General features: G+C 39.8%; 1 protein-coding gene across 2 annotated transcripts in view; it reads right to left on the bottom strand.

The window, feature by feature from the left end:
- Nucleotides 1-22,649, bottom strand: part of LOC138003699 (5'-3' DNA helicase ZGRF1-like) — a 69,606-nt gene that overhangs the window by 32,333 nt on the left and 14,624 nt on the right. The window contains exons 12-26 of one of the 2 annotated variants that reach the window (XM_068849904.1): nucleotides 21,132-21,224; nucleotides 20,550-20,588; nucleotides 20,072-20,115; nucleotides 17,749-17,796; nucleotides 15,827-15,940; nucleotides 15,151-15,234; nucleotides 14,678-14,780; nucleotides 14,427-14,541; nucleotides 13,567-13,598; nucleotides 13,282-13,396; nucleotides 10,818-10,932; nucleotides 6,990-7,034; nucleotides 6,426-6,522; nucleotides 5,486-5,579; nucleotides 4,098-4,169 (exon numbers count right to left, since the gene is read on the bottom strand). In XM_068849904.1, the coding sequence (XP_068706005.1) occupies nucleotides 4,098-4,169; nucleotides 5,486-5,579; nucleotides 6,426-6,522; nucleotides 6,990-7,034; nucleotides 10,818-10,932; nucleotides 13,282-13,396; nucleotides 13,567-13,598; nucleotides 14,427-14,541; nucleotides 14,678-14,780; nucleotides 15,151-15,234; nucleotides 15,827-15,940; nucleotides 17,749-17,796; nucleotides 20,072-20,115; nucleotides 20,550-20,588; nucleotides 21,132-21,224 (1,210 nt within the window). The remainder of the gene's footprint in view (nucleotides 1-4,097; nucleotides 4,170-5,485; nucleotides 5,580-6,425; nucleotides 6,523-6,989; nucleotides 7,035-10,817; nucleotides 10,933-13,281; nucleotides 13,397-13,566; nucleotides 13,599-14,426; nucleotides 14,542-14,677; nucleotides 14,781-15,150; nucleotides 15,235-15,826; nucleotides 15,941-17,748; nucleotides 17,797-20,071; nucleotides 20,116-20,549; nucleotides 20,589-21,131; nucleotides 21,225-22,649) is intronic. The other variant, XM_068849905.1, reaches the window with a different exon arrangement.

Here is a 22,649-nt window from a genome sequence, read left to right as displayed (position 1 = left end):
ACGCAAACTGTTCCAGATCGTTGAAAGCCACCTCCCACAAGTTCACTGCTATGCTGATGATACACAGTTGTATGTATCATTCAGCCCCAGTCGATCTGCGGATGCTGATTTTGCCATCAAGTCCATGACTGACTGTATCCGTAACATTAGGAGTTGGATGATTTCAGATAATCTTATGCTAAACGATGATAAGACAGAATTTTTAATTATAGGTACTAGGCAGCAGCTGGCCAAGGTTAACATCAGTTGCATTAGGGTTGGGTCTACTGATGTTTTGTCCTGTAACAGGTCCTGTAACAGTAGCTAGAAACCTAGGGTCTTGGTTTGATGAGCAGCTCACTATGTCAACTCATATTAGCAAGTTATGCGGTGTTGCCTTTTACCATCTGCATAATATCAAACGCATTCGCAAGTATTTATCTCGAGAATCAACGGAAATGCTTGTCCATGCATTTATTACATCTCGTGTTGATTATTGTAACAGTCTTCTGTATGGGCTGCCCAACTACCAGCTTAACAAATGGCAGAGAGTTTTGAATGCCTCAGCCAGGCTAGTTTGTAATGCCCCTAGGTTTTGCCACATCTCACGCCTTCTTCGTGGTCTGCATTGGCTTCCTGTTAAAGCCCGGATACAATTTAAGATACTGCTTATTACATTCAAAGCAATTCACGGCCTTGCTCCTAAATATCTATGCGATTTAATAACATTTAAATCGTCCTTATATAACCTTAGATCTTCAGGTAGTATTTTACTTTCTACGTCAATTGTTCGATCGAAGACGTTCGGTGATAGAGCTTTTATGGTAGCAGCGCCAAGGCTCTGGAACTCTCTTCCAAAATAACTTCGTGAGACTACTAATGTGAACAGTTTTAAGGCTCATATTAAGACTTATCTTTTTAGGACTTAATAGTGGTGAGCAATTTTATATTCAATTCTTACTTGCATGCATATATATTCTTCTTTTTTTTTTTATTTTTTATTTTTTACATGCATTATCTTTTGTTAAATTCTCGTAAAGTAATGCAGTTGTAATGCGCAGCTGATCATTCTCATGTTAAGCTGCGCACAATAAGTTCACACATTATTATTATTATTATTATTATTATTATTATTATTATTATTTGAAACAATGGATTTCGAAATAGCCGCCGTATCCGTAAAATGGTTTACAAAGCCAGCTCATACGAAACTTTTCGTGAGTCGTTCGGTGAGATACAATGTTTACAAATATGCGAGATCGCGAATCGGTCATCTCTAGACCTCTACCACAAGCGCATTAGCCAATCAAATTACCCTACGTTGGTGGCAATTGACTGAGGCATGAATTTGATATCAAGGGGTATTCTCTTGAGAGTGGCGAACTTCACTCATCGTCGCTTGGTTACGGTTGTAAAACCTGGTGAATTTTGTCGAAATTAAAGTTGACTCATTTTACCTGCATTTCATTGTAGTTGATGAAGAAATTATAAGTAAATTGAAAACTGCAGCAAGATAAAAGTACTAGAAAAATGACGCATTTTTGGCTTTCCATCCTAAGAAGAAAGAGTAATCGACGACTCTTTACTGAACTCAAAAGGCTTGCGAACTTGAACTTGTTAAATTATCAAAAAGTAATCGTATGGGTTCCTAGTTAAAGAAAAGATCAATTTCACTCCTGTTTTCAAAGTCTTGATATATTACCTGGGTCACGTAACGACGACTGCATGTTCAAAACTTGGAAAACATGAGTGAAATTTCATAAATATTCTTGCTCTTTGGCCATTTCAACTTAATCAAAAACATAAAGCAAACAGCGGCTACAAACATAATGATAAAACGCATTTTACTTTGGACTTGACGTTTCGTATGCTACACCATACATAGCAACAAGCCTGTTGCAGGCTCCCAGATGGTAGGGAAAGAGAAAAAAATGCGTGCGAAAAATGAGTGGGGGCTTGGGCCCCCACTCGCTTTTCCCACGCAGTTGTTTTCGTTTTCCCGACTATCTGGTAGCCTGGAACAGGCTACAACATACATCTTCAGAAGTGACGGTTGAACAAATTCAAATATGATATATATAAATTAAGAAGACTGGTAACTAAAGAGAATAAGATAAATATAGTAAGATAAATAGTTAGCAGTGAAAACGAGCCGTTTAATAAAGTCACAGTTTTTCACTGCCAACGTTTTCGTTTAACGCTGGTTTAAGGTCACGTATTAAGGACGTTCGCGCTAATTGTTTGTGCGCAAGGTTACTGCGCAGGTAACCCGACTGAAATATGTCACGTATTACTTCGAGCATTAGTGAAGTTGAGGTTTTAAAACCTTTGCCAAAACCGTGGATGATAAGTCTTGCACAGCGTTGGATCAGAGAAGATCGTGATCAGTCAAAATTGATTTAAAATATTTATGAAAGTCAAGTAGACTACTGTACGACTGATATTCGCAAGGTTTTATCAGTCGTGCACTAGTCTGCTTGACTCTCATACAAATTTTTCAAGCATCAGTTAAAATAACATGGCGACAAAAACGCCGAGGAAAAAATTCCAGGCCGGCAAAAGAATGGCACATTTATTTCCGAATCATCATGAAACTTCAAACAGAAGTGAGTGGGAGGATGGAAAAGCTCTGGAAAAGGTAGCTGATCGAATAGACTAGTGGCTGAAAGTTTGGAAAACTCGAGGACGAACCGTTGCCTAAATTTAATGGGGCTGTTTCTTTTTAATGTTTTTATTACCCTGCGAACTTAAGTTCAAAGTGAATGCATGTTTTTAAAGTTCTTTTCCTTTACTTTCGTGAAAATTGAGCAGTATTTTCGTCCTCGTCCGCTTGAATAGTGCGGACCTGCGTGGAAACAATCAGCGATTGAATTTCACAAAAAAACACACTCCAGAGGATGAGCATGACGGCAATGGAGAGATATTATACAAAACACCAACCAAATGAAGATGACCCCTGCTTAAAACTTCGTTGCTATGCTCCAGAAAGGTTTTTTTTTTCGGTCAAAACCTTTCATCTCTTCAACGATCGATCCTCTCTTGGGTTCCAGTCCTTGCCCGACAGGTCACGCAAAAGCGTGACAAACGAGCTTTTCCAAGAGCTTTGCAAAATCACATCGATTTTACTCGTTCAGATCATCGGTGACCCCTATTTTTTAAATCATGAATCCCTTACTTTACTTACTATCTACAAAATATGATGAAATGAAAAAATTCTCACCGTAAGAAGTTATCTTTTTTTAACATTTTCTGTCCTCGTACCATCGAATTCCGGTAGTGGTTGCAACGGATAGAGCTTACGAAAACGCTCGTCGAGGATGAACTCTACTGTTTACCACATCCCTAGCGGCATACAATTATCTAAAAATCTCACTCCTAAAAACCTATGCACGGAAACTTTCACTCCAACAGTTTATTTTTATGATTTTCGATGGATGAGCAGATGAGCCTACATCTCGCTATTATGACCGATTTCTCGAAATTAAGGCATTTTTCCACTGCCATTTCGTCCGAAACAAAGTCGGTGACCCCCATTTTTTTTTTTCATTTTTTGAGTAAGTACTTTATGACCTAACTCTAGGCGAGAAATGAAGAAAATCTCACCGTAGGAAGATTTTGGTGCGAACAGCCTTAAAAGGTTTCCTTTATTTTACAATGTAAATCAGAGCTACCATTTGTTGAAACTTGAAAACGGTCCCATTCGCCGCTGTTTGTTTTTGATTATGAGTGAAATACTGGAACCCATACGATTACTAAACCGGTGCATTGCATGTAGGAACTTTCCGAAGAGTGCTTGTGGTCAGCGAAAGAGGCCCCGTGGAGGCAGAACTCTACTGTTTCTTTGATTAAGAAAATCAGTCTCGTACACCTTATTCCAAAATGACCGCAACTCAAGTGTTCTTTGTTTCCCTGTAAATTGGCCCTGTTGGCGTCGCTTTCAAACGTAAACTTCAAAAGAATATTTAACCTTGAACGAGGCCAAACGGGCCAATTTGCAATCCAACAAAAGAATACTCAAATTGTAGCCATTTTGGAATAAGGTGTATTTTTGGCAATAAATGTGAATTCCGATATGCCAAAGACACAGCATGATTTCTTAATTTTATGAAACGCCTTACCTCAACAAAATGCGATCAACGGCAACGTTTGTCGTAGAGGACACCAGGATCTTGGAATGCGAGGAAGCATTGCTGACAGATTGGTAAAGAATTAAACAGAAACGAATCAAATACTACAAAATTATTGCTACAAGTAAGTACTTCGTCATTTCAGACCCATTAGGGATGATTGGCAGTTCTGATGACCCACTAACCAAGCCACAGTTTGGATTTAAGCGTTCGCCCTTCATCAATGCGACTGGGTCATTTCGCTCATCCGTCAGTTCCCTCTGACGAACAGCTAACAATCGAAACACCAGCTTTCAAATTTCAAGTTTTCAACTTAAGCCAGTCGCGATTTTGTCCGTGATTTTCTCGTCCCATCCTGACTACCTACCCCTGGGTCTCCGAGGATGACGTTTGTCCAGCACGCTTTCACTACGGGCCCGCAGTAATTCGCTTTACGATGTTGCGGTCACCCTACCGTATTCACATACGGCCAGGCTAATAAAATAGATTATTATATAGATACTGATGAAATACCAGGATTTCTTCTTTTACTAAAAAATCATATCTTCATTTTTATCTCTCACATGTGTCGTCATGGTAACGAACACGATTAGCCAATAAAACGCGAGGTTCCTCTTCATTGTAAGATACTTTTGTGCTTCAATATAATTCTCCTCTACCACATTAACATTTTTATTGCAAAATTTTACATTAACATAACTTTCACATCTTGTTTCATGTTACACAAAATGCGTGATTTAGCGGTTGGTGACCACTTTTTCATCATTCCGAAAATGAGTAAAACAAGTTGTTTTAAATCTGGACATTTCATCAATATCGATATAATAAAAAGAACATTACATGGCCGCTTGGGGATACGAATTTTATCTTTGAGTGCTGAAAGCCCCTATTGTCAACAGTTACTTCGATCGTCACCATAACATGGAATTTTATGTAATGCTATGCCCTTCTTTGCATCAGGAATATTTGAACAACCCGCAAAAACACATCTATCAGGCATAATTTCCGAAGAGCCCGCCAAAATGATCCTCTAAAAAAATTAAATTGGGCGCGAGGGTTCGTGTCATGACGCCACAGTCGATTCTGGAACCAAGTCTCTTTCTGGCTCTTTCTGGTGCTGTCTCCCGGTCAACATGATTGGGCGTGGCCAAAGCGCGAACTTCAAAGCTTGATTTCGGGGTCAAAAAGTGGCGGCATCGAAAAATTATGTTGGGGGCATTTAACTACCCTTTATATATAGAGATGCCAAAACCATAAAATCCCTGGAGGCCGTAGAGACACTTTAATTGTCCAGATAAGTGCAAGGGTCACTTCTCTCCTTCGTAACGAAGTTTCTTCAAAGAAATCCATTCCTTGATTGCAGTGAAAATTGAACGCACCTTTGTTGGTTTAGAGAGTCTTTTACGTTAAATAATTCAACCAGATATAAAACAATCACGGACAAAAGGTAGCTCTTTCCTGCACCGAAGACCCCTACAGAGAAACGAAGAAAGTGCATTTCATCAGTGCCTCTTGCTGAACGATCCTCATACTTAAAAGGTTGGTACTTTGTCGGTGTTGAAGGTTTCTTTTAAGTCCTGCTTCATAGAGCTGTAGCAAAGACAGCAGGCAACGGCTAAGAACAAGTCTTCTCCAATAAGTTTGCGTTATTTTAATCGGCCATGGCTAACTGAATTCAAGTAATGAACCAAAATTTGAAGGTTTTACGCAGCAATAAGTAATTTACTAAGAACTCGCATTTTTTGCATTCGTTCTTTAGATCAAGTGGAGATGAAATTAGGTAGCACCGGCACTTAAAATCTAAGAGGAGAACAAAAAAATTATCCTGATGTGCTTACATTTCCTAAAAAAACAAAAGCACAAACACACGAGCAAAGGTATTTGTGTTGATCAGTACACCTGTTGTCCTGTGAGGATCTGTTGTCAATATCGTCGTTACTCAAGCTTCCTAAGTAATGCTTCAGCAAGACAACTGCCAAGCTTGTGTAGGGGTGATTACTCAAACAAGGGAGGCGCGGTGGCCTCATGGTTAGTGTGCTCGACTCCGGATCGAGTAGTCCGGGTTCGGGGCCTGGCCGGGGACATCGTGTTGTGTTCTTGGGCAAGACACTTTACTCTCACGGTGCGTCTCTCCACCCAGGTGTATAAATGGGTACCGGCGTAATGCTGGGGGTAACCCTGCGATGGACTACTGTAGCATCCCATCCAGTGGGGAGTATTAATACTCCTAGTAGCTTCACGCTACGGAAACTGGAGATAAGCGCCGGCCTGATGGGCCTTCTGGCTCGTAAGCAGTGACTTTACTCAAACAAAACTGACCATGAATCAAGGAAACTGGTGGCTGATAATTCGAGTCATTAGTTTTCTCACAGGAACTGAACATTCTTGCACACGACTGAAGAGCTGCTGCTTGATCCTGTACACAATCAAACAAAACAAGTTAAATCATGTAGAAAAAAAAACACGACATATACCACTTTTGGTGAATACTGTGCAAAACGACTTCGTGATTTCTTTTAAGTACGCTCAAACGGAACAAGGAAGAGTAAAAAGAAGCGAGTCCTTAGCCTGTTTTTAGCGTTTACTGCCAACAGGAATTTGCAAAAGCAAACCTCGTGATGTCAGCACCTGAAATTTTCTTCTTGACGTACAAGCCTTAAATTACGCCGTCTGCATCTTCAACAAACAAGATGTTGAGCAACAGAGAATCGACTCATGCCCATAATCTCACTCAAAATATAAAAATACTCTGAGATGTTTGAAGTTCAAATTGATTATGCCCAAGCAGTCTTGTTCAATTCATCTGTTGTTTCTAACGCGAGTAACAGAATCTTTCATTAACAAGGCTAAAAAGAAAAGATACATGTAGCAGCTGAAACTAACCTTGTTTAAATTAAACCGGGCAATCATTTCCTCAGCTAAGGCTCCCTAACGAAAAAGAGGAAACATCAACAAATGAAATCAATAGTCACAAAGCAGTGGCAAGGAAGGGTACCAGAAAAGAGCAGATTTTTTTTTGCCTTCTGCTCTCCATAAAAACATTTTATTTGACTTGAATCGTACGTAAACTCTTGAAATGTAAGGGAATCTCTGACCATTTGTTTTACGAACATTCTAGTTTGCTCACAGAAGGCATCGTCTTATTTACAAATTGACTTCAAAAGGCAAAAGAACTTGTTAAACTTAGTTTAATCTCACATTCTAAGCCTTAACGAGCCAGTCATAAGCCATCAAAAACTAATAAATTCTTGGGTGGCAAAGGCGATCTCGTACTTTCTTTGTAAACTCTCAAATTTTCAAAGCATTATTGCTTATTATCAGCAAAAAGTGTTCACTGTGATACAGCTACTCCTTACCGTGCTATATCCAGTCTCTGTTGACAACTATTCATTTTTTTATTTTGCTATTTTTTTGCACACTAATTTGCCAATAGACTTTACTTTAATATAACTTTTAAAATTCAATTTATAAATGGCATCGCGAATTTGCAGATGCTTACAAGTATGAAGTATGAAAACTTGCAAAGAAAATCATCGAACGAAATGATATATATGAAATGAATCATATATTGAACTGCGGATATGAAATCAAGTGAAGCTATGATACTCGCAGTTATCAAAGCATCGCACCGGTATCGCGAGGTCACAGGTTCAAACCCCGTTGAAGCCATGAATTTTTCTTTGATAACTAAGAGGGCCATAGCCTTCAATTGAAACAAATTATGGACAACCTCGGTTTCAAAAATTACAAATACGAAAATCTAATTTAAAAAATGAAACGTAAATCAAAAGAGGGCAGTTCTTCTCAAATTCCGGTAGTTTGTATAAAATACAAACAGCTCTTTGCTCTCGCTCAGCAATTCATTGAACTCACAATTCACGAACTCGCTTAGCAATTCATTGAAACAGGAAAATTTGGTTTATCAAACGTGTTGATAAAGGTCGAATTACAACCGTGAACGATTTGGAAAGCTGACGTTTCGAGCGTTAGCCCTTCGTAAGAGCGAATGCCAACGCTCGAAACGTCACTCTCCCACCGACGCAGCACCACAGTTTCAATTAGAAACTAGAAATTTGCTAGAAATTTGTCAGTCTTTGCTCTCGTGTTTTTGAAATCTTGCTCATCTATAAAGTCATCTATTGTTCTTTCAAAGAGAACAAATCTTGGCAGTTCTTCTTTCATTTTGTTTTTACTGAAAGCCACGCGCTTGTTGCCCTCCACTATGAAGTACTATCGTTCGTGTCTCTGATTGGACGAACGATGTACTTTCAAAGTCGTTCGCTTTTCTGATTGGTTGGTTGTGTAATTCGTGAGAATTTTACGCGGGATTTTTTTCAATTGTAAATCTCACAGTATGTATAAAACTTAAGTGTTTATTCAGTAGGATTCTAACGGGCGTTTTTCACCGTGCCCGACCACGCATTTATGCCGGGCAGGCGGGACATATTTTCACTTAAGCTGCTGTTACATGTTGAAACTTTTAGTTCAAACTTGTGTGCAACCGCGCTGCGAAACAAGTCTCAGGAGGCATTGCACCGTGTAACATGGTCGACTTCGTGAAACTTTTTTGAACTTCCGTTGCGAGACACGTTTCACGAAAAGTAGAACCGCTTTCTACTTCCACAACGATCGCAGCAATCGCAGAGGTGATAAAAACAAGAGTTTCACCGTTTAACACCACTACGTGAAACTGGTCTCGCTTGGTCTTGTTACGCTACGCTGCGTAAGCCAATCAGAAACCCGCTAAGGCTATGGAAACAACACTTCGAGACCAGTTTCAACGTTCCCGAACGATTTCCGACTTTTTTTGTAACACGATGCAACGCCTGCTTAAACTTATTTTGCAGCTAAAAGTTTCAACGTGTAACAGCGGCTTAAGAATACTGGGCAGTGCACGTGAGAAAAACTATGTGAAAGCTTAACTACAAAGCCACTGTTACACGTTGGAACTTTTAGCTGAAACTTAAGTGCAACGGCGATGCAAAACAAGTTTTCATCAAGCGTTGCATCGTGTAACATAAGAGGTCGGAACCATCTAATCGGATCATTATTAATCTAGTTTTTATCGACTCCTCAACGGCTCCTCGAGTTGGTCATCGATGTGCTCGAAGGTTTCCAATAAATTTCTAACGTTAGTAGCTCAGTCGTCTGCTCAAGTTTGTCAGCCACATATTCTTCGTAAACGGAAGCTTATAAGTGTTAATATTTTCAGGCTCACTTTCACATTGATCATTTTATGACATGCGCATTACTTGGCACTTCAACTAAATTCGGGTTGGCTCCATATCTGGAAGTTATCAATTACCTGGCAGAGTTTCATGCTTTTATCATAAAGGTAAACAGTTGAGCTCTCTTTTAATATTAGGTTAATAACAGCTGGACCACAATTGGATTACCAGTCCTGCCTGTAGATGAATTCCATGAAAAGCAGACCAAAAGTGGTGAAACTACTGCTTGTATAGTGCGGCTTGGACTTCAATAAAATTGCCTTCTCAGGATTTAGGGCCCGCGACTTTTTCTGTTTGTTGATGCCGCAGTGAGTGAGCCTGAAGCGAACGACCGAGGCAGCTCTCTAATCGGGAGAACACATTTTCTTCGAAATTCAAGGGATTGTGGTCAAAGGCGCTAGGAATTGTGGTTATGCACGAATAGAGGAATTAAGATGCGCGGTATGATCTCCCAATCCTTAACTATAGATAGTTTACACTGTCACGCAACAAAACAATAAATTTGAAATGCCAAGAACTTGGAATTTTGTAAGAAACAAATCTTTTAACCACCTCTCCAATTCTCAGGTTTGTACGGTGCATCGTTTCTGAGTTATTTGTCGAAGCGTTTCACGCAACTTTATAGAGTTTTGTATGGAGACGCCATGTGGCCCACCAATATGGAGGCTGGTAATCAACGAAAAGTCCGAAAACACCTGGCCCCATGCAGTAGTTCAGAAGGTGGGATAATGCTATCCATTGAATAGCGCAATTTGGTTTTGCTAGTGTTTATCCACTGGATAATGATTTATCCGGCGGATAGTGCTATCAATCGCTTGAACAACTGACACCTGGAGTTCACTTTGTGATGAAAGAGCTTACTTCTCGCTCATGAGATAAAATTCATGTGTATGAACACATCTCCTTACGTACTTGGAAGGCTCAAACTGCTGAGATTCATCGGGATAGACCTTTCTTTTCAACCAAATAGCTTTATATCGTGGTGTCAGGCAAGGTGACAATTCGGAAATTCAGAATGCTGTATTTTCGAAACGAAAAACGTCACGGAACTGAAAACCTAAAGAAAAATTTATTTTCAGGTAATCTTCAACCTCCTTTAGATAAAAATTCAGAAGACCTTGCGAATTTGAGTTTAGAATTTGATGACGTCGCTGCGAAAACTACCTATTATTTTCTTTCTTCTCTCGACTGGGGTCCAGAAGTAGGTCGAGTTGGGGGTCCATTTGGGGGTCCACGTTTTGTACCCTCTCTGCTCAACATCTATTAAAATCTCCCTTCAATTTCACGCACGAACCGTCGTTAAATTACCGCAAGCATAACTGACATCAAAAGAAATGGGTTTGCTGTGCTTTAAAATAACACACCCTCTTGCCAGAAAAAATGACAGCACTGATTTAGAATAATAATGACTTGTCTTATTATTCTTAGAACCGAGGGCTCTCAATACATAATAGCTTTCCAGCTATCATGAATTATAGCTTACCGTTATTTCTGAAGGGAGATAAAATCTTTCACCAGGCGGATTCCCCAATAAAGGAGAAACAAAGGACGACTTGGCTCGTGGTAAACTTCTCTTGTTGTTCTCCACTGTCTCCGGCCTGCGAATTAGACAAATTCATGTCAACATTGCATAGGCCATATACCTGTATGCTGGTGCACACATCTTACTACTGATAGTCAAACATCATATAAATCAAAACAGGAAAATAAGCAAGGTGTTAACCCTAATATTAAAAAAGGCTTCACATCGGAGAGATCTGTTTTTCGATGTTGACTCAGGCATACTCGGATGAAATCCGAGTTCTCCTTTGCAAAAGTCGAACCTGCGACCTTCCTTCCGATTACTAGTTCGGATGCTCTACCACTGCCCTATAGGAGACCCGTGGGAGACAGGCCATTATCCATGATTTGGATGGTGACTCGGGAATATTCGGGGAAAAAGCCGAGCGCTCCTTTGCCGAAGTCGAACTTACGAACTTACAATTACTAGTTCGGATTCCCTACCACTGAACTAAAGGAAATGTCACGTGGGAGCCAGACCATTAAACTAAGTTCATTAGGCTTCACATTATAGAAAATTAAAAAGACCAAAAGTACACCAAATTCATTTAAAGTTTTCCTTGAGTCCTTCTTCGTAAGAAGACATAAGTCAAATCATTGATTCACCATGAATTTGTTTTCAAGTCCACGGGAAGAGTGGTCTGTAGTGAAACAAAGGAGTGATACCAATTCAAGAGAGACCACCTTATGTCGCCTTTGCTTCTTTAAGAACTTGAAGTCATCCAATTTTCTTTTACGAACTGAAGCATTCCATAGCAATTAGCAGACGCGCCCCACGACCACAAGTCATTTCTCTCGCTTAGATGGTTTTTGCCGACAGTATGGAAAAACAATTTTTGCACTGATGTCACCAGTTCTATTCTCTCAGACTGTTACTTTATTCCGTCAGTTTTGCATAAGATGTAACCAGCTGGGGTTAACCTAGTTTAAGAATATTGTGTAATAACGACGCTGCCAAATGTTTATTTTTCATCGTCAGGGGTTGGGTGGTGATATTGCAGATCAGCTGTAAAGTGACCCTCTAAATTGCACTGAGGAGAAAACGCTGAGTTCACCAACTTTTTGATCTTATAAGCAATGACAGACAGCAACCAGATGTGTACTTATTGTCTTCTCAAGCCGAAATTTTGCAAGCTTGTCTCTGGAAGAGTACGAGTCAAACTGGCGCATTGGTCACAAACAATACAATACAATACAATACATTCTTAACTGACCACTTCCCATAGGGGGTTTTCAGGCCGGTAAAACCCAACCAACGAAACTATAGGACAGGCCACACTTGTTTAAAGGGTGGATAACGCTATCCACCGGATAAATCACTATCATTTTCCTCTTTAAAAAAGCATTTTTATAATGTCCGCCATTTTTATTTTAGTCTTACATATTGTATTGCTCTTCTTACGCGCTTTTGAACTCAAAGGATTCTAGCCCTGTATTCTAACATCATCATTATTATTATTATTATTATTATTATTATTATTACTATTATTATTATAATAGAGCAATCGGTTTCTCTATTACTTATCCACTGGATAGTGATTTATCCGGTGGATAGTGCTATCAATCGTTTGAACAACTAGGGCCAGAGCAACAACGACAACTGTTCAAAATCCCAACTGGCTGGAGGCAAACCAGTTGGCTATTTACAAATGCAGCCGATAAGTTGAACCAGGGACTACAAGGATCAAATTGAATTAGTGGCCAGGACGGGTCTTGAATGCGGTATCTTCGGTTCTCAAGGCAAGCGCCATAATCACTAGGTCGCACTGTCTCCCACCTCTGAGGGATGAGTTACAGTTGATCTCAACCAATGGACCCATCACATATGGCTGTGGTGTTGTACTCCAACATTAAACATCGCCCGCCCATATAGCAGCTGCCAGAGGCGCCTTGTGTACGCTTTCGGCCCAATGTCGTGAGCCGCCTATTGGCCGCGAAAAGCCCCCTATGGGGAGCGGTCAAATAAGTATATTATGTATAACGAAACGGTACTGCTAGCATCAAGGCAGTTTGAAAGAAGAACACTTAACTCCCAATCGACGTCTATCACTCAAAAGTGCCTAGATTCTTAGGTGCTCAAGAAATTATAACTACAATCCTGGACAAAATTCCTTGGGAGAGTCATACAAAACTCGTAATTGTCGAGTGAAGTTCCCCCTCCCCACCCTATACAATATTGAAAGTCTGAAGAAACTACGGGTGTAAGTTTACAACATTATGGTGGGGTGGGGGAGGGGCTGGGCATGGCTGGTTCGAATCTCACGTGGCTGCTTGCTTCGCGTGTGTGAAAGCAGTTACAAGTGCAAATGTGTCCCAAGAAATTTGTCCATGATTGTAGTCATGATGAAGACAAGAGAATCCAACTGTGGGAAGTTAAATGTACAGACCTGTGAAGGATATAAGGAAGGACTGGCAAGTTCGGCATTTTCACATGTTCTTCAATATTATTAATACAGCTCAGCTCTGTACCAGCATTGCAAGCCATCAAAGCGTAAACACTTTCTGTATAAAAAAGGAGAAAAGGTGTTAAAACTACCTAAATTCTGATCAATTCTGATTCCATCGACTGCTTACCTCAATTGAAACATTACTTGATCAGGCCCTGGCCGTGAGATAAACCTCTAGTTTAACACTCTCCCCCAAGAAGTCCTTCAGCAATATACAGTACTTACCTCCACTTTGCCAATTGGAAGGTGAATACCCACTACAACAGAAAAGTAAAGACAAAACTCATAAACAATGTTATGATCGACTTTGTACAGGTATCTTAACAATGATGACAGCATGAATTTTTAATGAATTCTTAAATTGAAATCGACACAACTTACGATACTACTTCTAGAACCCAACCATCCTCCCAAAGGGAAGCTATTAAGCTTAACGTTACAACTCCAAACTAACAAGCGGGGAACAAGAGAGCCCCCGCTAGCTCCTTCCTTCCACGCGCCACTCCGAGAGCTTGCTCGCAGGTTAAGGTGCCAGAGACGCTAATGATCCCATACAATCTTTGTAAAATTTGGAATTTTGAAAGCATCTTAATTGCTCAGGGATTATGCGTGGTATATCGCATTCAAATTTTCAGAGATAGCTCATCAAGGAGGCAAAAAATGGAAACAGAGATTCCCCTATAGGGTACTGATTGTAGACTCATGTTCATGATTTCCCTAAATGCTAGTGTGTGATGTACACATAGGTACATGACTGTATAAGGAAAATACGCCCTCTATCAAGTTCTTATACTTCTTCATTATTTCCATCTATATCTTGCGTTTTTATGTACCTGGTCCCAGTTGTTCCAAGGCTGGAAAGCGCTATCCACTGGATAACTCAATTGGTTTTTCTAGTGTTTATCTGCTGGATAGTGATTTATCCTGTGGATAGCGTTATCCACCTTTTGAACAACAGAGGCCTGAAGGTATGGGTGTTTAAGGTAGCAACGTTTAGGGTGTTTTACATTTCCAAGCACCAATGTCGGTTTGTAAATAGTTGATCCACATCATAAAGGTGACATGTACACTGTAACGTGTCTGACCTGATAGGAAGGATTTCCAGCTCACCGCTGGAGGACGGTCCATAATAAGCACTGCTTGCAATGAAAGTTGAATCCTTATTGAATGATAAGCTCTTTGATATGATCCATACATCATCTTAAGAAATAAAGACAGTACAAAGGCATTAAGTTCAAAAACAAGAATGCAAGACATATTTCAAAAGAGCTTTCCAAGGATTAGCGCTGCTGTTTAACCATATTTAGTGCAAATATGTATCAGGTAGGTACCTTACCCTTTGAGTATACAGAGGAATGTTCTTTTCGAGGAAGCTCCAAATATAACCCTTTCTTGTGATCAGTATGACTTTCAAAACCACATCTCTGTCCTGTCCATTTCTACAATAAAATAAAACAATCAAAACAATAATGCACATAATTGTGCAGTTTTAGCAGAACGTCTTGCCAATACTGCTTCAGCTGTACCTAAAACTCTGCATCAGGAATCCTGCTTTCTTTCAGGCCTTGCTGTTTAAGGGTCAAAAGGTTGGAGAGATTGACACTGTGTATTGTGTCACTCTCAACTCACACACTTGATGAAATGTCTGTTCTTTCCTTCTGGGGTTAGTTATGACGATTTCATTTGAGTGCATGGAGAGTAAAATCTTCAGTGAATTACTAAACCTCTCTACAGCAGTTCAACTGTACTCGGTTGCGCTCTTGTTTATATGGTTTGAAAAATGGAGCTCAACAATTGTGGTAGTTTTACCTTTCTTTTTGAGCCAAAAATTCTGCCCTTGCCAGAGTCGGTGTATTTCCTTGTGAGACGACAGTCACAGTAAAAGGCAACATTCTGACGAGAAAAATAAGACGCAAACTAATGACTTTCTCTTGTAATCAAAATAATCTACACCGGCTAACCCGAAAAACACTTCGAATGAACAGCAGAGAGCGAATCTAGTACAATGGAATGAAATGGAATGGAATGAGTAGTAATGGAGAGTGGATTTAGTAGAAAGGATTTTCCAAGGGCGTTCAGTATCAAAGTAAAGCAAACAAGCTTTGAAAAAGTTACCAATACTTAAACAAATATAAAGGTATTTACAAAGATCATCGAACACACTTTCTACGAGTGCTGCCACAAGATGACGAAACTGCTTCGGAGTACTGCATGTGACCAGGTGTTCATCCTCGTAATTCTTCGTCTCCTGCATTCAAAGTTTGTGGTTTCTTTAACTGGTGGGAGGCTAAGAGACATGGAAAACCATGGCCTCGTGGACTAAGGAAACGGCTGGCTCAAGGAATAAGATCCCAAGCGTCTTTCAACCTGCTAGAATGAACAGTTGAATGGTGTTCATGCCAAGCACGTTCAACCTTAAGACAAGTGTAAAGTAATGGAAGCCATTATCAAGCCTCGTTAGGCATATTACTGAAGCTGTGCTTACATTGCTTCTCAGAAAGGCCATGAGGTTCTCCGGAGATGATAGCATCATTTTGTGTGCAGTTTCCCTGGGTCCATTCGCGTCACTTGCTTGGTATTCATCAACCCACTTGAAGAACTGAAATAGATTAAGGCACAGTAAAAACCAACATTTTAAAGGGCTTTTCATTCTTAAATTCTAGCGATTTTCAAATTGAGTTACATTTTGCTTTCCGAATGCCTTCATGGAATTTTCAGAATTTTCAGAATTTTTAGTTACATTTTAAAGGGCTTTTCATTCTAATTAGGGCAACAATAGGAATTTAAAATTAACACAACCTGATTTATTCCTAACCATTCTTTTCTTTCCTGCATCACAGTCACTTACCGATTCTAGCGATTTTCAAATTGAGTTACATTTTGCTTTCCGAACGCCTTCATGGAATTTTCAGTTAGCGTTATTGTCAATACCACATATATTCTTCATGTATGTATTCCAACGCCCAGTTTAACAGTCATCCGAGAGTAGCATTGTGCCACTAATTCAAGGCAAGGAAAACTTGAAAACAAAACAAATTGGGTCTTTTTCATCTTCTTCCCTTTCTTGTTGTTTCTATAAAGGCAAAGCAAACCCTCGGCATTTGCCATCAGCGGTGCTGCAAATTGCAGTAATGTTCCTCTTAAGACAGGTACAAAAGTTGAACCGGTGTTCTAGCGAATTTGGGCCCCCCCCAGATTTCGACCCTCGAAATCCGCTGGCGGGTTTGGACCCTCGGGGAACTAAATCTGCTAGCGGATTTAGTGCCCCCGCGCGGATTTGGATCCCCATTACGACTGATTTGACTGTTTATCGAGGCAGAGTTAGATTTTGCATTGTGGAAACTGACCAATACCATAAAGCAAAAAACTTTGAGAGAAAGACTTTGATCAGTTAATTTTTCACTGAAGGTTCTTAAAGCATTCGCAGCGACATCTCGGAAAGTAGATGCGAATTTTAACTCCTTTCTGACAGAAGCTTATTAAATCACGCACCAGGAACTCGTTGACTTGTCGTGTTATTTTTCTAATAAGGACAAAAAGCAAAGTCACACTTGAGCTTCACTTAAAGTTGTTTAAAGCACGCGCTGTGGTCTTCTCTCAAAGCATTGTTTCTTTCATATTTCTTTTTCTTCCATTTGATAGTTTGAATGGGCGGCCCTTTTTGAAGTGACACCTCTTGGTTGGAAAAACGCATTGTTAGAAGTTTACTTGATTACAACGCTTCAGAAGATTTTACCTTCTTTTATTACCAAACTTTTCCGGTCATTAATTCTCGTATTAATTTTCAATAAGGAGAAAAAGCAAAGTTAGACTTTGTAAAAGTTTCGGTAAAAGTTTTTACAACTAAAAACAATTTACAAAGGAATTTTATTAAGTTAATCAAAAGAACGCTTATTTTCAGGGGGTCCAAATCCGCTGTGACACTCTCAACTCGGATCGTTCACCTCGGATTGACGTAAAAAAAAAAAGATAAGGTCTCGAAAAAATTACCCTGGCCCTAATCGTTAAGCTAACCTTGGTGAAATCGGGGCAAACGTCAAGTAGTTTTGGCTTAAAAAACCGTTTTTCGGTCGATCCGAGGTGAGGGATCAGAGTTGATGCCATCCGACGTTTGTACTTGGCCCCTCTTAAGCGTCAAGAATGCTTCAAGGGTGTAGCAAAGTTGCTAAGAGGGTGGGAAAGGTTGGTTACCGCACATTTAATAGCACGAGTTTGGAAAAAGTCTTGATCCAGGTAACGTTTTTGGCAGTATACCTTTGAAGAGGTTGATGTTGTGAAAAAATGCGGCACTTTTAAATGCATGGCCGAAAAAACATTTATGTAGCAGACTACTATCTGTAATTCATCTCCAAAACTTTCTCTAAACTGCAGTCACAATGGTAACAGAAATTGCGTTGACTGTCTAACCTTGCACTGTGCTTGTCCTGTTTCTGGGCAGCTGTAGAATAATCGTCCCTGTAACAAAAAAACAAATGAAACAAGCATAACAGCTATGTTTATGTATGATCCCAGATCCTAAGCCGTTTCTAATCTTTAATAAATACAAGCAAAGAAGGCAAGGAAGACATAGGATTTTGTGATTTATAATTAGTGTATAACTTATATCAAACATCAGCTACATGTATTTTCTTTCGATTTGCGTCTGTGGAAGATGAGAGTTAACTTGTGCTTTTCCTTTAACCAAGTGATGCCGCAGTCATACCAGTCTCCTCCCCAAAGTTGAAAAAATGGATAAGAGAGTATGATGCTAATGTACGCACTGCAAGTGCCACCAACAAAGGCATTTCTAGTTTGCAGAGCTTAATTGAATGCAAGACTTCATCTGCTTGTTGATACACCTTAGTATCTTTCAGAGAAGCCAATCATAAAATTAGTTAAGCCCTCAATACTCAATACTCAGTTTGGCAACAGGCGAACAGGCTTGAATGGGACTCAAACCTATTACTGAGTGCTCAAGCTATCAAACCATCTCAGAGTATGTCAATTGAGATTCTTTCAGCAACATGTAAAGTGTATGAGAAAATACATGGGATAATGGCTGCGGCCGCACTTGGGTACTTCACTGGGTTACATCAAATTAGTTAATTGATATAAACTCGTTTAAACAAGTTATGAATGCGGCCGCGTCTCTTTGGTGTTAGGGAGCTTTAGCAACGACAACGGCGACGGCAATGGAGTAGTTGCGAAGTGATTACAATTTCGCGAATGGTCCTTATTGGAGTTGAGCCTGCAGGCACATTTTCTTTTGTTTAAAACTACATGCAAAAGAGGCTTAAGGGTCGATTCTATACAAAATAATCCCCTTTAGCCTCGTCCATGTGGCAAAACCGCTGATAACTCGACAATCCGCCAATTTCTTCAAACCAGTTCTGGTTTCGAGGGTACACCTAAACTTGAGGACAATTTCGACGGCGATGAATAAGGTTCTCTCTTCTATGCAAAATTAGCAGCATGTTACACAAAGAAGCGATAGAAACCAGCGTAGACTCTATCAGATGAAACAAGGACCGCCCAAGCCGAGAAAGCGTTGTAATTAGCGTATAAAGAAGAAAAGTAGAGCAACTGATAACATGATCTCTCATGTCCGCCATTGTTCATGTTATTAGGTCGTATCACTTGCGTTAAACCTTTCAAGTCCTGCAAGTCCAGCCACTATTAAAAATTAACGCTGCTTCTTTTCTTTTAATTAACCGGGTTAAGTTCAGGGAATCTTTTAACCGAGTAATTTAAAGTTTAACCTGGTTGACTCCCTAAGTGCGGCCGCAGCCAAATATATGTTGCAGGTTAAATTTGATTTCAAGTCAATTTGCTTCAACCTCGGTCAATTTGTTTTAAACTAGGGTTAAATGGTTTTAACCTACAATCGGCGTCAAAATTGTTGAGACACTCTTATCCTTTAGAGTCGATTTCAAGCTCGGCGGCGCAAATGGCCCCCTCCCCCGCACCCCCGGGACAATGTTGTGTTTTTCTGTTTTCTACGAGCCTTGCAGACAGCGGTACAACATTGATTAGGGTGGGGGAGGGAGGGGTATCCCGGAAACGTAGTTTCTGGACAAGTTTTCTTTGCAAACAATGAATGTGTCGTTGCCAGTGTGCTCTGTTGGCAACTGTCTCAACTAATTTTGTCGCCGATTGTAGGTTGAAATTGAAAGAAGTAAAGATCGACGAAAATCCAACAGTTATTAAAAAGCATGTGTATAGAGTGGTTTTCAATTGAGTGTCAAAAGTAATTAGCGAATTGCTTTGGTTTATGATTACTTCACTCAGTGATTGGTTCAAGGTTCTCGCGCCACTTTTTCAACCAATAAGAAGTAAACCAAAACCAATCATGGCTCGTGCGTGCACATTTTCCCGTGCTTTGTGTCGGCTACGTGTAATTACTTCGAGTTTTGATTGGTTTACTGGATTGTCTCCATCGTTTTTGATTGGCCAAAGTAATTACTTTGGTTTTGGTTTTACGACAATCAATTGAAAATCGCTCTATTTGTAAGTAAATTGGTCCTGGAAATAAGTGGATGAATTTAGCTTCAAATTTTCACGAGTTACATGTAGTTATAAAAAGCCAATGGTTGTCAAGTCTAAGCACTGATTTTTATTGGTTAGCATAAAGGTTGGAGTTAGGCACACTGTGCATGATAACTGATTATGCTATCCAATGGATAGTGATTTATCCGGTGAACAACTGGGGCCAGATGATTAACCAGACACAGGCTTACAGTACAACACTTGCCTTGTTGGGACCCTCCTTCCTTACTGCCCTCAAACGCGCCTGACCTAATTCATACAATACTAGTGCATTAAAATCATCGTAAGCAACAAACAATTCATTTTATCTACACAAACACTTGGGATATTAAGGAGCAGGGTTACAGCAGTGATGACAGAACTCAATGGCCACAATGTGGCCACAGTACTGTATAAACGGGATTGTATCACTGTGCTTACCTACATTGTATATAAGGTCGAGTCTTTTGATTCTTACTATAAGTGAAGCAATTTTGGAAACTTGTTGAAAACTTTAAGAAAACATGTGGAAACATGGAAACTAAACAACCCCAAAATTGACTTGATTGGTCCAGGACGTGGAGGGCAACTTTTGCGACGATTTTGACAACCACATATAATTATACTGAGAGAAAAAACAAAATATGTTTAGTGGCTCACTTTAGACAAACTTAAATACGATTTAGACAAGGAAAGGTTATTACCATGAGAGCAACTGGGACCATCTGATCTCTGGTTATCGCCTGCAGGGACAAAAACTCAACTAAGGTTCACATACTGTAACCAAAACACGAATGGATTACAATCATACCACGGCACTCATGATTGTAGAACAGTTCCGAAAACTCATTAACAATTAATTAGCCCATTGACCTGTCAAATCATCGACAATCACTGGACAATGCATCACATGTGGTGAGTTTATATCGATAACACCTCCTCCTTATTAGTATGTGGAGTCTAACCATTTGTGGAAGTCATCACAAAGGCAGCACTTTCTCCTCAGTTACTTTAAGAGTGTTGGTTCAGCTGGGGTGGTGCGTGGTAGCTGAAGCTAGTATTGTAAGTAATGCCAGTAGTGTAATAGGTAAAAAAACAAAAAAACGTTGCTTTCCTTGATGTCTCCAACATAGGATACTATGACATGTTGGCCCAGAAAAAGACCTTTAGATACCCGGCATTGGTGAAACCCACTTCGGACCAGTTTGCACTGTCTCACAAATACTACCATGCAAATATCCTGAATAGATGAAACCAATGTTGAATCACAATCAGTTTTAAAATACCTTGTTCATGAGTGCCAAAGCCTGATACGTCAACTTTCTGAAGGCAACCATGATAAGCTTGAGCCAGCTCAAACAACACAATATTCAGGTGTTCTATGAAAAGAAAAGAAATGATTTGAAAAACCCATCTCTAAAATGCATGTGTAGTTTGTTTTTGGGATATGAGCAGCTTAAGCCAAAATTTGCAAGGCTTTGCCTGTTGCCTGTTTACGTCACAGAAATGACCGAATCTTTTTCAGCAACAGCTGGTGTTTGATATGGTATCATAACATTGCTGTTAAGTGATAAAGTGTTGTAGTGTCAATCCTTCTGATAAGAACATCACTTTCAAGTGTTGAAACTGGTTTGAGCCACCTTAAAAGGAGATCTAGATGATTCAGAACACTGGGTATCTGCAAGTTTGTAAGGGACTAACAATCTGTTTGAAGTATAGCACCAGGTCCTTAAATTAAAATGAATAGTGTTTGCCTCCCTACCACATTAAACGTAAATTGCACATGGTATGATTTATTGCCAGGATAAAAATTATTTCAGAGTCCCTGACACGCCATACTTCAAACCAAGAAATATAATGTTAAATGTATTTTCCAGCACTTGGAACCTTTTTTTTTTTACCCATATCATATAAATCAAACAAGGATTGCAAAACATACCGTAATTGGTATTAATACAAGAAAAATTAAATGGCCAGGAGAGGTGATAGAAACCATAGGGCTTATAAAGGATCAGGTTTCGTATGAACAAGTCATACTTAGATTAACATGTATGTACTATATTTTAGGATGACAGCTATGAAGAAATTAATACTTATTAATTAACCCATTGATCCCTGGGAGCGAGACAGATTTAACCGATTTTACTGTCTAATGCCAGACAATTTCACTTGACAACTGGGGGCATCCTAGGGCACCTGATCAGTCAATGCATTAACCAGTAAAAAAACTATGTCCCCTCCAATAACCCATTGACCCTTGGGAGTATTAGACTTAACAGAATTTCCTCTGTCTAATGTCAGATGATTTTAATTGTCAACTGGGGGCATCCTAGGGCACCTGAGGGAGGAGTCAATGGGTTAACCAGTCAAACACTTTGTCCCCTTCACTAACCCATTGACCCATGGGAGTGAGACCTAACAGATTTACTCTTTCTAACCCCAGACTATTCTCACTGAATATTAAATAGCTGATCAGGAAACAACCTGTAAAATGTTCTGCGGTCCCAAGGGATGCATTGATGCAATGCAAGCTCCCTCGATAAATAGATGAGACCGTGTGGTTTTGGTCGAGACTTATCAAGGTCCACCCCACCCACCTGCCCTGGTGTTGGTTAACAACTCCGCTTACCCCTACAGCTATCCTCGCTGTCTACCTCTTATCACTGCAATCCGCAGATCTCCTTCCCATATCTTAGTTTCACAATGTGTTAATATTGTTAGACAATGAGGATAAAGTACAATTTTATTTGTAAACTGGGGTCATCCTGGGGCACCTGAGGAGTGAATGGGTTAAGTAACAGAAC

The sequence above is a fragment of the Montipora foliosa genome, chromosome 5, assembly GCF_036669935.1.
Source record: "Montipora foliosa isolate CH-2021 chromosome 5, ASM3666993v2, whole genome shotgun sequence".
In the NCBI taxonomy this organism is placed as follows: Eukaryota; Metazoa; Cnidaria; class Anthozoa; order Scleractinia; family Acroporidae; genus Montipora; species Montipora foliosa.
Note: the sequence above shows the minus strand (reverse complement) of the source record. Positions and strands in the feature narration are given on the sequence as shown.